Here is a 14,912-nt window from a genome sequence, read left to right as displayed (position 1 = left end):
CTAATTTTTAACACAATCAAATAGCTTAATATTCTCAAGTGTGTTGCCAGATATGCTGTAAACAGCATGCATTTCAGTGAAGTGTGAAAATAAGAATTTCACGCATCACAATGCACAGACAGCTTAAGTTAAGCTCTTCTGCAGCAGCTCCAGGCCAGAGTTTCTCCAGAGTGCAGTTATTTACCCAAAGCCAGCAGCAAACTGGAATCACAATTTCCTGGATCACAATCCATAGAACTGCACCACCTCTCATACAAAAATGTTTTTAAAAATGAAGGTTGTGCATGTTCGCTGTTTTTTATTTTCTCTCACTTCATTTGAGTATTTGAATCCCAAACATTTGAAGTTTTGGGAAGGGTTGGGAAAGGACATACTGCCTAAGTAACATTTTCCTGAAAATCATAATGTCCTTTTGAATTACTTTTACTCTCTGCAAGTTACCTGACTTTTTGCCCACTCCTGAGGAAGTTCGCCAGTGTAAATGCTGATAATTAGATCAGGCCAGAGGTTACACTCTGATCTGGTTCCACTGCAAATTCATCTGAGCCAGAAGCAAGCCTGCACTAGGACCAGTGCCTGCTCCCTCTCCAAACCAGAGGAGCTGTGCAATCCGCCACCCACACGCATCCCAAGCAAAGCAAAGAGGACTTATATGCATACATATCAATTATCAAAGGTTCAGACACCAGAAAAAAAAATTAAGAAATATTTTTCTATCAAAATAAAAGCAACAGTTTGGGAAAATACTTTTTTGATATTATAAGAAAAACATTCAGGAACTTATTATGACAAAGGCTGAGAATACAAGAACAATGTCTCCTACCCCAAGGTGATGAATGAAAAGGGTAATAACTTCATGACATACTACAGCATGCACTGGGTCACTATTCAGAGAGGAAACAAATTTTGGGGTCTAGTATACTTTTTCTCAATTTCAGTCATTCAATCATTTATTCTTATTACAATGCACACAAGTGCAATAGCAAATTTGAGGAAACATTTAAAATAATTTTGTTTTGATAAGAATCAGCATTAAAAACAAACTAAGAGATTACTGTACTGTACTAAGGAAAAAAAAAATCTGCTTTCAATATCCTTATATAACCCAGACTAAAAAAAAAAACCAAAAAAACAGAAAGGTAAATTCAAGCAGTCTGACAAAGTGAGTTATTCTCATTTTCTCTAAGTTCAAAACCCAGACAGGACACATTTAACTGTAGAAACACTCTACTCAGACGTGTAGAAACTGTTCAAATTAAATCTGTTCTGTCATAATCAGAAGCAGGGTCCTGATATCTGCAGTAACACCCCAGATCCAGTGGCCCTTAATTTATCAGCACAAGGATAAAGCTTCAGAGCAAAATTATTTTATCCACCATGGGTCAAATGTATGGTTCTCTGAAACTCAGGCATTTCTAAAGGATCACAAGAACTACCAGCACCTCTTTCAACTTCAAAGAACACACTGTTTATTTATATTGAGAGACTATATAATAGAGAGTCTTGGTTTTGATTTTTTTTTTTATTCAAAGCTATCGGTCATACAGAATGACTTTACATGGAATTTATGCTGATCTTCAACTTCCCCTGAAAACTGTTTGCTTGCAGATAAGGAGGAAACTAGAAATAATGAACTCATGTATCAATTACATGTCAAAATTATTTAGCTACTTCTCTCAGAAAGTCAGAATAACTACATGTTGTTTTGAGCTTCTGTGGCTTTTGGGTTTTTTTTCCTTCCCAAGTGTCTTGTAAAACAAATAAAAAATCCACAGATAGAGCTCACATTCTGTGTAAATGGGCTTCATAAAGCAATGTACCCAAACATGCAGAGGTCTTTTGGTTCTCTACTTTTGGATTTTCTCTTTTGGATATTCATTAGTTATTCTAAATGTTTTCATCTTATTCTCTCTCCTTTCCAAAGCGAGATACATTCCCATATCAGGTAGACAAGTTGGCAGATACTACAGGTCTGTCTCAAAAAACATCTTGAGAAACACACATCTTTCACACAGAAAGAATCTGAGATGGACTGAAGTCCAGAACTCACAGGGATCATTTCTCTCCCGCATTTGGGTTCTCCTCTTATCCCAGGCAGCTGTCCTCCTGGACATACCTTGTATGCAGTGACATCCTTGCACCAGATGGAGCAGGCCCAGGTCCCCCATGTGACACCCAAGCTAAAATTGATTTCTAGCAACAAACCTTATACATAAACATGTATTCTCTGAAGAAAAGACACATCATATTATATCTATCTGAGGTTATGTTAAATTATGTATTCTTCATAGAATGCAGAGCTCCAAAATCCAAGATTCCCCAATACTAGCAGAAAAAATATACGTGTGTATAACACATGTTTGGTGTCTATATTTCAATGAAAAACTCATACATCAGTTCTTTCCTTCCAAAAGCAAATGATGCCAGATCATTTCAATAAAAACTTTTAAATTAAACAATGAAGGAGTTATATGATTTATAGTAATCATTGGATAACAACATATTAAATCAAAAGACAAAAATTAGAATAACAGAATTATTTGGGTTGGGATGCACCTTGAAGATCATCCAGTCCCATTGCACTATCCCATGGTGTCCCAAGCCCTGTCCAACCTGGCCTTGGACACTTCCAGGGATGGAGAGTTCACAACCTCCGGGAAACAAATTCCACTGAGTCAGACCACATTCCATTTTAATCTGCTTTGTCAGGTAGAGATCCTGGGCTCCTCTGGGACCTCTACAGCTGCTTTTAAGCAGCATTTAGACATACGGTAGTACTGCTTTAGAAGAAATTGGTGCAGTACCTAATTCTTCCAGGATATGGGCTGGAGAGAATATCACTCCTCTTCTGGTCTTCCAACAAGAACATATATTTTAGTTGATTTATTTTATTTATTAACTTTGGTGGCAAACTTATAAATTAGAATAATCAAATCCTAGACTGGTTTGTGTCAGGAAGGACCTTAAAGCTCATCCAGTTCCACCCCCTGACACAGACAGGAACACCTTCCGCTAGACCAGGTCACTCTAAGCCCCATCCAACCTTAGCCCAAATACTGTTCCCAAATGATGCAATCACCCCACACAGAACTATGGTCCTGTTAAAACCACAGCTCCCCAGTATCCTGGCATCTGCTTTATCCATTCAAAACCACGTGGATGACCTCCTATCAGCATCACCTACCAAGAACTTCAACAATCTACCTACGTGTCACCATCCTGCTGCTGCTGGCTTCTCTCCAAGGCCAAGCACCGCTCACAAGCGCTTTCTGTGCTCCCCATCATTCAGCTTTGTTCCCTGCCTGTGAGAGAGAGGTCTGTGACAGAGGAACGGAGGTGAAGCATAGAGGCACCACAGAGGAAAATCTCAGCTACAAACTCCAATTAACACTCTGAAGGCACATGCTGTTGTAAACACTTTAATTACTCAGTGAAATGCAGCTATTTCTATATCAGCACACAGAGGCTGAGAGCTCATAAATTATTTCACACCTACAGAGCAAACAGCCTGAACAGCCAGAAACAGAACTCCAAATTTCAGCTCCCACCCCTAGACCAAGCCCCCTCCCTGTTCAAATATTTTCCTGAACTTTCACCCAGCCAGAGCTGTCTACTCCGAGTATTAAAAGGTTAAAAGGTAACCCATTTTCTAATTTAGGAGAGTTGCCAAAAGGGCTGATTCATACAAAAAGTCTCAAATCATACAGGAACCAGGTTTCATTTTCCTGCTTCCTGAGGGCCCACCAGAAAGGTGAAAGAGGAGTCACCACAGAGAATAGGATCAGTTTTGAAAACTGAAAAGCAAATACAATATCTGGCTATCAGTCTCAGGATACAAGTACAACAACTCAAAAAGAACATAATCTTTCCTCTTGGAAACATTCCTAATTTTACACTCACTGATGGCACACATGCACTGTGGCAGCTGATAATGCTCTACACTCATTACAGCTGACTCCAGACATTTGGGAGATGTCCCAAGGGGGCACTCAGTGAACACTGACTGGAAGCAGAAAACATCTCTGATATTTCATACTGCATCTTCCCCATGCTGGGTATTCTGAACTGGAGAATAGGGTGAGGAAACAAAATATCCCAGAATGGTTTGTCTTGGAAGGGACCTTAAAAATCACCTCATTCTACCCCTGCCATGGGCAGGGACACCTTCCACTAAACCTCCAAACCCTGTCCAGCCTGGCCTGGGACACTCCCAGGGATCCAGGGACAGCCACAGCTGCTCTGGGCACCCTGTGCCAGGGCCTGCCCACCCTCCCAGCCAGCAATTCCTAATTCCCAATATCCCATCTGTCCCTGCCCTCTGGCAGTGGGAGCCATTCCCTGGGTGCTGTCCCTGCCTGCCTTGTCCCCAGTCCCTCTGCAGCTCTCCTGGAGCCCCTTGAGGCCCTGGCAGGGGCTCTGAGCTCTCCCTGGAGCTTCTCTTGTGCAGGGGAACAGCCCCAGCTCTGCCAGGCTGGCTCCAGAGCAGAGGGGCTTTAGCCCCTGGAGCATCAACAATATGAAAATATTCTAAAGGTAGTATGTAAGGGATTAACATAAGAGCTGAACTTGAGAGCCTTTTTTCTCAGACTGTTCCTAAAGCATCTGAGACTATGTCACTGTGTATATTGTCACCTCACTGATATTGATTTCTTGCCTCTACAGATTAAAAATACTAGAAGAAATTCTGGACTTCTAAATGTTGCACAGAGAAGTTGTATTATTCTCAATTTACTTTTCATATCACCAAGTCTTGTTACCAATATCCACTAAAACTAATTAAAAGACATTACTTTTCAAAAAGCAACACAAAAGAGCAGCCCAAATTCCTATAAAAATGGACAGCCACAGAGACTCCCAGGTGAAACATCCAAACCCTAGGAAAGAAGAGATGGCCCAGGTGATCAAACAACTACATTAGACCATCAGAGAGTTCTACACAGAGCCAGACCACAGGAATCACATCCTGCATTTCAGTGATGCAGCCTAAGTGAAAGGCAGACCAGGTCCACAGCCTCTCCCTGTCTTTAGTATTGAGACCCAAATACCTGCAACCAGAGGTTTTCCAACACCCATAATCTTTCGTGAAAACAGGCTGAAAACCATATATGAAAGCAGATTATTAGGAATATGATACACAGTATAATGTAGGAAAAAACTGTACAGACCTCTGATACTGCACTTTGAGGTGAGGAAGTTTGCTACAAATTAAAGCACACCTAGTGAACAGACAGGTCATAGAAAAATACTGATCTAAGTCTAAAATAAAATTAAACTAGAACAGAGTGAGAATATGTGATACAGATAAAGGTCCTCCTACCACCCCAAGGTGCAGCAGCAAATAAAACTCCCTTTATATGAATCAGCTCCCTCCTAAATAGAGCACAATAGTATCAAACTTCGAGGCTCTTCAAAGTGAAGCAACACAAATCTCTCTCAGTTTGGATGTTTTCACTACCTTCAACCTCAGTTTCAAAAGATGGAATTTTGCCTTTGATGATTAGACAAAGTTGCCAAAAATTCAAAAGTCACATGTTTTCCAAATAATGGAGCTACTACAATCTTGATAAAAATTCCTTGAATAGACTCTTTATAAAAAGAACTATTCTGACCTGTTCTTTTGAAAGGAACAAAAATAATTAAAATATGGCACTCCTGAGCTGGAACAGAAAACATTTCTTAATCACTCTGCTGTTCACAACTGGCAAAAAAGAAAATCTAAACATTTCTCATCATCCATACACGGCACCTATCCTACAATGCAATTATTTTGTAGAGCTTTAAAATCAATTGTATTGCCTTTCCTTGTCCTACATTTGACTTTTAAGCTCCCATAAAATGCAGCGAGCATCCGTAAATGAGTCAAAACTTTGTCAACAGTGTCAACATTTCCAAACAACTAAGACTGCACCCTAAAACAACCATAACTAGAGAAAATAAGGGAATGTAACAGAAATACCAGCTAAGTTGTACTGGCACCACAGGGTGTTACTTAGGAGTGATGTAACTAGATCACAGTATTTCATTTTTCCTCCACGTGCATTTATAGTTTTTAATGAAGTGAAAATGCACTGATAACAACCAGATGTTCAGTTACGGATACCAGCTCTTAACAAGCTGCTGAAAGAAGCCTTTATAATTTAAAGCTTTGGGAGCTCCATCCTGCAACAAAATGTTTGCAACAGTTTCTACATAGAAGTCATACAATTAAATACTGACATTGTATCTTTTTGCCAACTACGCAGTTCGAATCATTAATGTACACTCTTGAGTGCTAACATTAGCAAAACCAAAGAAAAAGCAGAGTATCCATAGCACACCCAAAGGAACCATAAATCAAACATCAACATTTGGTAACACAAGTGTTATAAGGGACTGCACAAGTCTAATTGTTGAAAACTGTATTTCCTATAAAATTAAACTTGAAACCTTTATCCCTGGCATTTTGTACAATGCACTACAGCCTGTTTTCCAGAAAGGTAATTCAAGATATTTTTATTAACTCTCAGACACAGCACCACAATACTGCAGAGTCCCAGAGTCCCTACTGCAACCTATTTCTGCCTTAAAGCACATTTGCCTTTTCCAATACAAACCAACTTTGGGAAAGATTTTCTTAAATTCCCTGTAAAAACCTCCGACACTTACAGAAATACTCTGCCTCCCAGAAAGGCTCTGCAGCCTTTCCTAACAAAAAAGTTTCATAATAAGGGACAGAAATTTGACATTTATCTTATTCCACATCCCACACCTTCCTTATTAATTTTGAGAAAGACAGTCCACCTGCAACTTCCAAGTCTGCTGTAAGTTGTTTTGTATGCAGAGATTATTCTGCCACGGCTGGTAACTAGAACAAGCTCAGGAGTGACATCTGCCCATACTCAGGAAAAAACTGGAGCCTTCAGGAATTCAGTGTCCCTGCCAAGCCCAAGCTTCTTACCTTTAGAATCCCAGAATGCTTTGGTTTGGAAAGGACCTTAAAATTCATCCAGTACCACCTCCTGCTGGGCAGGGACACCTTCCACTGTCCCAGGATGCTCCAAGCCCCATCCAGCCTGGTCTGGGACACTCCCAGGGATCCAGGGACAGCCACAGCTGCTCTGGGCACCCTGTGCCAGGGCCTGCCCACCCTCCCAGCCAGCAATTCCTAATTCCCAATATCCCATCTGTCCCTGCCCTCTGGCAGTGGGAGCCATTCCCTGTGTGCTGTCCCTGCCTGCCTTGTTCCCAGTCCCTCTGCAGCTCTCCTGGAGCCCCTTGAGGCCCTGGCAGGGGCTCTGAGCTCTCCCTGGAGCTTCTCTTGTGCAGGGGAACAGCCCTGAGCACAGGGGCAGAGGGGCAGAATCCCCCCTGCCCTGCTGCCCACGCTGGGGATCAGCCCAGGGCACAGGAGGTTTCTGGTTCCTAGTGCACATGGCTGGGGCATGTTCAGCCTCTCACAACCTCTGGGATATAACCAGGATATACCAAAATCCTTCTCCTCAAGGCTGCTCTCCAACCAGCCTGGAACAACCGTGCACCTGCCTGCAAAATACCACACACAGGTAACCCAAGCACCTGACATGACATTCAGAACATGTTCAAAAGGAAGCAGTGCAAAACAGCTGCATAGGTACCTCTGTTCCTGCATTCTGAAGGTGGAGATGGCTTTCCATGCTTTAAAAATGAAACTGAAACTGTAAATTCAGAGAAGATGAAAAATACAATCTTTAACTGGGGTGCAGGCAACTAATATATTCAGACAGCAGCTGCCAGCTGTATCCACTCCTTTACCAAACTGCATCTACAGAACCCAAGGGACACACTAATTGTCAAAATCCTCTGTTAGGGCTATTGAATGCTCCTAACAAAATCTTTGCTATTCTGAAATATGCCTGGAAGACCAGCTCAGCACAGAGATTTTAATGATCTGTAACAAAAAAAAAAAAAAAAAAAAAAAATCATCTTTAATAGTATCTTTACAGACAGACACTCTCTTACAGTGCCACTGCAAGCTGCCAAAACTGTCTGTTCTCTCACAGGTGATCCTACAAGTTTGATCATTACAAGTTTGAATATTTCATGTACTTCATTCAATCAATTCCTTCTCCAAATTCACATACTAGGCTGCAGTTCTCTTGATTCATACCAGCTAAAGACAAAAATGGATTAATCCCTTGAAACAAAACAGGCAAAGAATCTCTAGTGATACCTGACCACGGAGAGGGAGGTAAGCAAGTAAACTCACTATGAAAACAATCCTGATCACTCTCTTGAACAAAATTTAAAAAAAGTAATACCTTATAACACCTTTTTGGAGAACACAGTTGGACTGTGTATTAGAGAACACAAGTTTTCCAGTATGTCCTTTCTCCTATCTATTTCCCTTTTGATGATATGGGAACAAAACTCTTAGTTAAGGCATTATCACATTGTTAAACATATTCTAGTGATAAACAAGACAGTAATACATATTTTTGTAAGTGTTAGTATTTATTAGCAATCAACAACATGCTGTTTCAGGAGAAGTTTAGCTAAAATAACTTACTTCACCAAATAAAATACAACCTACCACAAAACAAAAATCTTCCACATCTCTCTCTTATGAAATGTAAGTTTTTGATATAGCTGCATGTCAAATTATGGACAGGCTTTATAATTTTCTTTTTAAATAAGCCATTTTAGCATTAGATTTTGTAGTAATCTAAGTGCTTTCAGCAGCCACATCACACAGAAACAGCTGCTGAGAGGTTCAGTTGTGGAAGTGGGTGAGGAATATCATGCTGGCGTTATTTTCTCTTGCTGGAAAGGCAGAATAAAGGATATCGGACTACACACACACACACAGGTACTTCCAAGAAAGAAAAATAAAACCCTGCAGGATTTATGAACTTGCCCGTGTATCACAGTCCTCTCAGCCCTTTGTACTTCCTCTAATCCGCTCCAAACAGAGCGTGTATGCGCTCCAGGAAGTCCTGACAAGCTCTGTGAAATGACACTTCAAATCACACCACTAATTCATTACACTCTACCTACACAAATCCCTCACGTTAACGTTGACAGAGCTGCATCTAATGACAGCAGTGTTCCAAAAAACATGGCATCTTTGTCAGTTTTCCAACAAAGAACAATCCCAGCTACAAGATAGCAGAGCTCTACACTACACTGTAACAGACAGTCTGAAACTCCTCCAAAGCTGCCACACTTCAGCTCGGGCACTACATTTTAGACACAGACTACAATGCAATTTAACACTAAAGACACTGCTCACTCTACTTTTAGTAAAATTTATCATGGGGAAAATAGTCAAAAGTCATCAGAACACTTCCAGAAAAGTGAAAGAACACTTTTTTTCCCAAAGAACAAAGCATGCTCTCCTACATAAAACACTGAAGTATGTTTTATGACACATTTCCCAACAAGACGCGGATTACGTGGAATCAAACATTTCTCAAATACAACAGATGCATGAAAAAAAGCCATGGAAACAAATCTGGAGATCTACAGAAACATTCCACTTATTAATTTCTCTTGTCCCTTCTTCAGACATCAATTCACTGGAATTTTAGAAATCAGTATTAAATAGCACAGTATGATTTATTTTTGCAATTTAAACCCCCACAGAACTGCAGAAGAACTTTAGTTTTCACCTTACTGCATACCCCAGAGCTGAAGTGACACCTCCACTGTACCTTCCCCTGTACCATGAGCACAACCATTTCCACCAGTTACTGTCTGTGTGCTGACAGGGGTACCTGAAACAAATGGAATAACTTCTGTTGATGGTTTGAACTGCGTGTGAGACCTTCATCATGTACTTCTTCCAAGAGAATATTCAGGGCTGGCACTAGCAGCAGCTTAACATTATCTGTACTGCTCCATCACATGGAACAATCAAATACAACTATTTAAATATTATAAACCCATTACTACACGTTTCATATCCTCTCAAATGCTTAGTTTATAAAAGAAGACCAAGTTAAAAAAAGGAAAAAAAGCCTACTTACAAGAGGGGAATTTCAACAATGAGCTGGACAAGGCAACACAGCAACTCTTCTATGAGGTCTTCACACTCTGCTCCTAAAAAAGAAACACAGCAAAGGATTTCTGGATTTTCAAATACCAAAACAAAGCAAAGATTCAAACACACAAGTGTAGATGATCAGTATCTTAATTAAGGAACAAACACTAGAAGTTCTAGCTGTTAAAGGAGATAGGACTTTTTTCCTGAAATAGAAAGCACTTGAGATTATTAACAGAGAAAATGGTGATGCCTTCTCTTTTTTGCATAAAAAAAGTAATCAATAACAACTGCATAAATTAAATGAGATGTTGGTGTTGTGGGAATGTGCTAATATTTAGCACATCCAGCCTTCCTTTGCTACTTACAGAAGATCATATTAAACAGTGTTATTAGTAACAGCTGAACAAATCACTGGTGACTTCTCACTGTTCCACAGTTAAATGTCCTCTCAAAATTCCCTGCACTTCACATATTTTCCCACTCTGTTTTCCAAACCCAAGCGCAGAATAATCAGAGACAGTTTCATTTGCCTAGTGTAGACTGAGCAACATTATAAAAGAATATCAAAAGAATGTGGCTACTAAACAGGTAGCTGCTGCTCTAGAGTAATGTAGATACAATGTTTTCATGGATATACATTTGTTCATTGGAGAAGTTGTCAATGACAAGTTGGTACATTTTAGGGGAACAGAAATCTTTCTCTAGTCATATAGAATGTGATAAAATGCATGCAGTGATTCAGAATTATTTAAAAACTTGCAAATATTCTAAGCAATAAAGCTGTTAATATTTTACATCAGTAATTTTTAAAAGCAATTGTAACAAAATACTTCCAAGATTTATTGAGGAAAAAACTTAGTAAACCACTTGAAGTAATATAAAAACCCCAGAAGATAAATCTCTTAGCTCATTGGGATTTATTCTGCTTTCAAAATAAAATTATGATGAGAAACCTACAACATCTTAAAGAAGTGGAGGGTTTTATAGTGCTGAATGACTTAAAAGTGGCATAGCTGATCCCCTGCATTACAGCATTGCAGCACAATAATTACCCAAATGCCTGTTTATTTTGTATTTTCAAATAAATAAGTCCTGCCATAAACACAGCTTTATAGCCAGGTTACAGAGGTGTTACTCTGCTTAACCCAAGTTTGTTCTTGAATACAGAACTCAATTTTAAGAAGTACACCAGGGGGAATATTCACTATAAAGCAAAATTATTTCTTTCCACAATCAGTTTATTAAAAACACATTAAAAATTGTCACCTAGTGAACTGCACATTCTGAAGGAAATCAGTTTTTTATCACGGAAACGTGGTTTCCTTTATATAGAATCCCCCATGAGTAACACAATGCAGCTCCTGTTAGTAAAACCAAGAACTGCTCAGAGTATTTAACCTTGGACACAAACCACAGCCAATAATGGAGCACAGATAATATATTCTAAAGTAACTTGAATGTGACATTCTCCTAAGGCTTTCTGAACCTAGAAAATGCTTATAAAGCAAGACTGCTACAACTTTCCAACAAGTAGCTATTTTTCCTCCTAACAGAAGAAAGTGATAAGAAAAAGGTTAAAAAAGTGTGTGTGCATTTTTAAAACATATTTTTTTTCCACCACACTGCATGCACAACTCATCCAAACAGAGAATAAGGTTATTTGAATATGAAAGAAGGCTTTTCCCTCAAGACAATATTCAAAATAAAGGAGGAAGACACTGGGTTAGTATAGTCCCATAGAAGGAAAGATGTTATTAAAAAAAAAAAAAAAGGCTTAATTGCTGTAATCAATGTCGTTCAGCTACAATAATTAATGTATCCTTTTTCCCAATTGGGGCACATGCATTCTTGTTTAATTTTCATCTTGCCAAGACAATGAGGAGGATGCAAGCCAAATCTATAACGTGAGAGAGAGCTATAAACACGGAACACTCTGTGTTTTCATAAACAATGCCTCTTTCAATAGCAGGATAAAGACAATACACACAAGACTCATTCACATTAATAGATCACATACTTGGATCAAAGACCTGTAAAGCCTTGGGGAAAATAAGTACAGGGTGAACCTGTCCAGATTAAATTAGAGAAGGGAGAGGAATCATAGGTGTATCTTCCAAACTCCACTGCAGATGTGACTGCTATTATACAGGTTTTAAAATATCCAGTTATGCTGAAGTACCATTTTTTCATCAGCTATATTTAAGTCCTCAAATGTGGATTATTTTATTTTGCAAGTAATTTAATGGATTTTGACTTTTTGGAGGGGTTTGTTTGTTTTGGGTTTGGTTTATGTGTGGGTGTGTGTATATTTATATACATATATATACAAAGATATACGTATTTATGCATATATATATATACATATTTATATACACTGTTAAAATGTTTTTGTAATGCAATTTTTTAATTTGTTTTTACGTTTTCAAAGTTACCCACCCCACAGACACTGGATTAGCACACACTACACAGCTAAAATAGCTTATGCAGAGGAATGTAGAGATGCCAGGAGGCCCCAGTTCTAAAACCAGTCCAGCTCCATCTTCTCAAGAACCTAACTACTACACTGGTAAGACCTGATCTGGCAGATGTTCTTAATATCAACATCAGTAAGATATTCAGGCATAACAAGGTATATCCTCATCTTAAATGCTACTTGTTTTTCTGCCCTGTTGCTCATACAGAACCTGGATACAAGTAATAAATAATTCCTTGCAAAACAGACTTAGAGCTTCCACAGGTTTTGTGGTTTGATCTTCAGCTCTAATTACCCTCCAGAACTTACAACTTCTACTTGATAATAATGAGTACTTAAATTGATTGCCTTCCCTCATTTCCTTTATGTGATAGCTAAACACTCATGAAATCATTTAAGGCTTGCAATAAATGTGTTTTTATTTATTCCCTTCGCTGTTCTCCTATTTGCTTTAATATTTCACAAGCAGCCCTTAGTAGCCTTGTGTTTAAAAACTCCTGTACAGATAATGAATAAAGCTTCCTACTGCAGCTCAGGGAACAGGTTAAATGAATTGATAGTCTGATTTAAAATACAATACTCAGCACGCGCTCTCCTGCACCTTTGAGTCAAAATACAGTTAAAGACTTTGCAGAAATTACAGCATACAGACATTGGAAAAATGAATGATTTGTGTTAGTGAGACTAACTCCAACTTCAGCTGAGCAGATGCTGACCCCACTTCGGGATTTACTGACATCAGGACATTTTCACTGAATCTTAAACTAAATGGGTTGAGTCTCTCTATGGACTTTCCTGCAATCAAAATTCTGCAATATTCTCAAAAACTGTAAGCAAATTCCAGTTATGAGGCAAAGGCTGCACCATCTGAAACTCCTCAAAAAGAATACATTTCTATTAATGGTAGGCCTTCTTTTGAAGGAAATCAATAACAGCACTATTAGCAGGGACTCAATCCAGGGCAATTTATTTGTTAGGCTAAAGTACACCCATGCACTCAACCTCAAAAAAAAATTTTATGACACAAAGCACAGTTGCACAGCTTTCTTCTGAGCCCGAAGCACAGTGTAGCAGTAAAAAGTATGAACTGCACATTCAGAAAAAGTGAAAGCATATGAACTGCAAAATCTGAGAGGAGAATTCTTCCAGACACGGCAACTACAAAACATGCTATCTGAACAGTCGTGACTATGTCATATACAGCCTGTATTTCTGAGCAGCCAGTGACAGGGATACTTTCCATACACACAGATTAATTATACACTTCTCCCTGACACACCAAATACCCCAGAGCAGGTGCTGACTGCAGTGTGAGCATCCTGATGTGCTGGCACTGCAGTGAAGTGCTCTGAGCTACCAGGGGCTGTACTTAAATCTGAGAGCATGGCACCAGGAGATATTGTCCAACCAGAAGGATAAAAATGTGATATTCATAGGGAAGCAAACACCACCACAGAGTGACTTCCAAAGGAGTTGTGAGATGATCCTGAAAACAATAACCTTTCTCAGAAGGCTAAGAGACTGAACAAAGCACATGAAAATGGACCAGAGCATAAAGAGGCTGTTTGTGTTGTTGGCTGGTTGCACTGTTCTTTCCAATGACTGCTGACCAGGGATTAAGGAAATACAGAAACTTCAAAATTCAGACATTGTATTAAAACTTATTTTAATATGGATATTTTATTTACATCATACAGTTCATATAATAATGACTTTTATAAGGCTTTGTTTTATGTTCACAATTGAAGAATTATAAATAATGCCAAGGAAAAAACAGTATGGATGACTAAGAACTTAATTTTAAAAAAGCATGTTCACCAAAGATAGCAAAATTTTCATACACATACTAATAAATCCATGTAAAATTAAGAGGAATATAGGAATAATCATATTATAATAATAAACAATAATATTATAATAATAAATATATAATAATTACAGGAATATTCTATTTTCCAAAAAGTAGACATCCAAAATTCAAAAATGCTACACTTAATTATAAAAATACAAACAAAACACTTCATTTTCTTCTGCTTACTTTTAACAGGCCCTAGCACAACTACAGTTTATTACAATTTATTCATGATACTTCACCTTCCTATAGGTGAGCATAAGAGCTATAGGAAGGTATATGTCTTATTACCACCTTCTGTAGATATTTTAAAGTAAGATTTTTAGGAATCAAACCTAATGGCTACGTAACCTCAGCGTGTTATGAACCTCAACACCCTGAGGAAGTTCATGGGAACCATCTCCAATTGGAAACCCAAAGAGGAGGCAAGGAGCAGCTCATTTCCTGCCTCACCAGCAGACCACACACAATTACTTTCCTAATCAATAACATCCCATGAACGATCTGCTCAGAGGTAATTCCTAAGTACATTTGCTATTAATATGCACAGAATTATTGCTAATAAATGTCACTGTAAATTACAGTGA

The 14,912-nt window shown here is 38.7% G+C and overlaps 1 protein-coding gene across 6 annotated transcripts in view; it reads right to left on the bottom strand.

Moving 5' to 3' along the window:
- DYM (dymeclin) overlaps nucleotides 1-14,912 on the bottom strand; it is a 208,122-nt gene that overhangs the window by 168,378 nt on the left and 24,832 nt on the right. For 2 of the 6 annotated variants that reach the window (XM_030258723.4, XM_032744488.3), the window contains exons 6-7: nucleotides 9,984-10,056; nucleotides 9,627-9,731 (exon numbers count right to left, since the gene is read on the bottom strand). In XM_030258723.4, the coding sequence (XP_030114583.1) occupies nucleotides 9,627-9,731; nucleotides 9,984-10,056 (178 nt within the window). The remainder of the gene's footprint in view (nucleotides 1-9,626; nucleotides 9,732-9,983; nucleotides 10,057-14,912) is intronic. The other 4 variants (XM_041711453.2, XM_041711454.2, XM_030258725.4 and 1 more) reach the window with 2 other exon arrangements.

The sequence above is a fragment of the Taeniopygia guttata genome, chromosome Z (genome assembly GCF_048771995.1).
Source record: "Taeniopygia guttata chromosome Z, bTaeGut7.mat, whole genome shotgun sequence".
Classification (NCBI taxonomy): domain Eukaryota; kingdom Metazoa; phylum Chordata; class Aves; order Passeriformes; family Estrildidae; genus Taeniopygia; species Taeniopygia guttata.
This window is presented reverse-complemented; position numbering and strand designations above follow the sequence as displayed.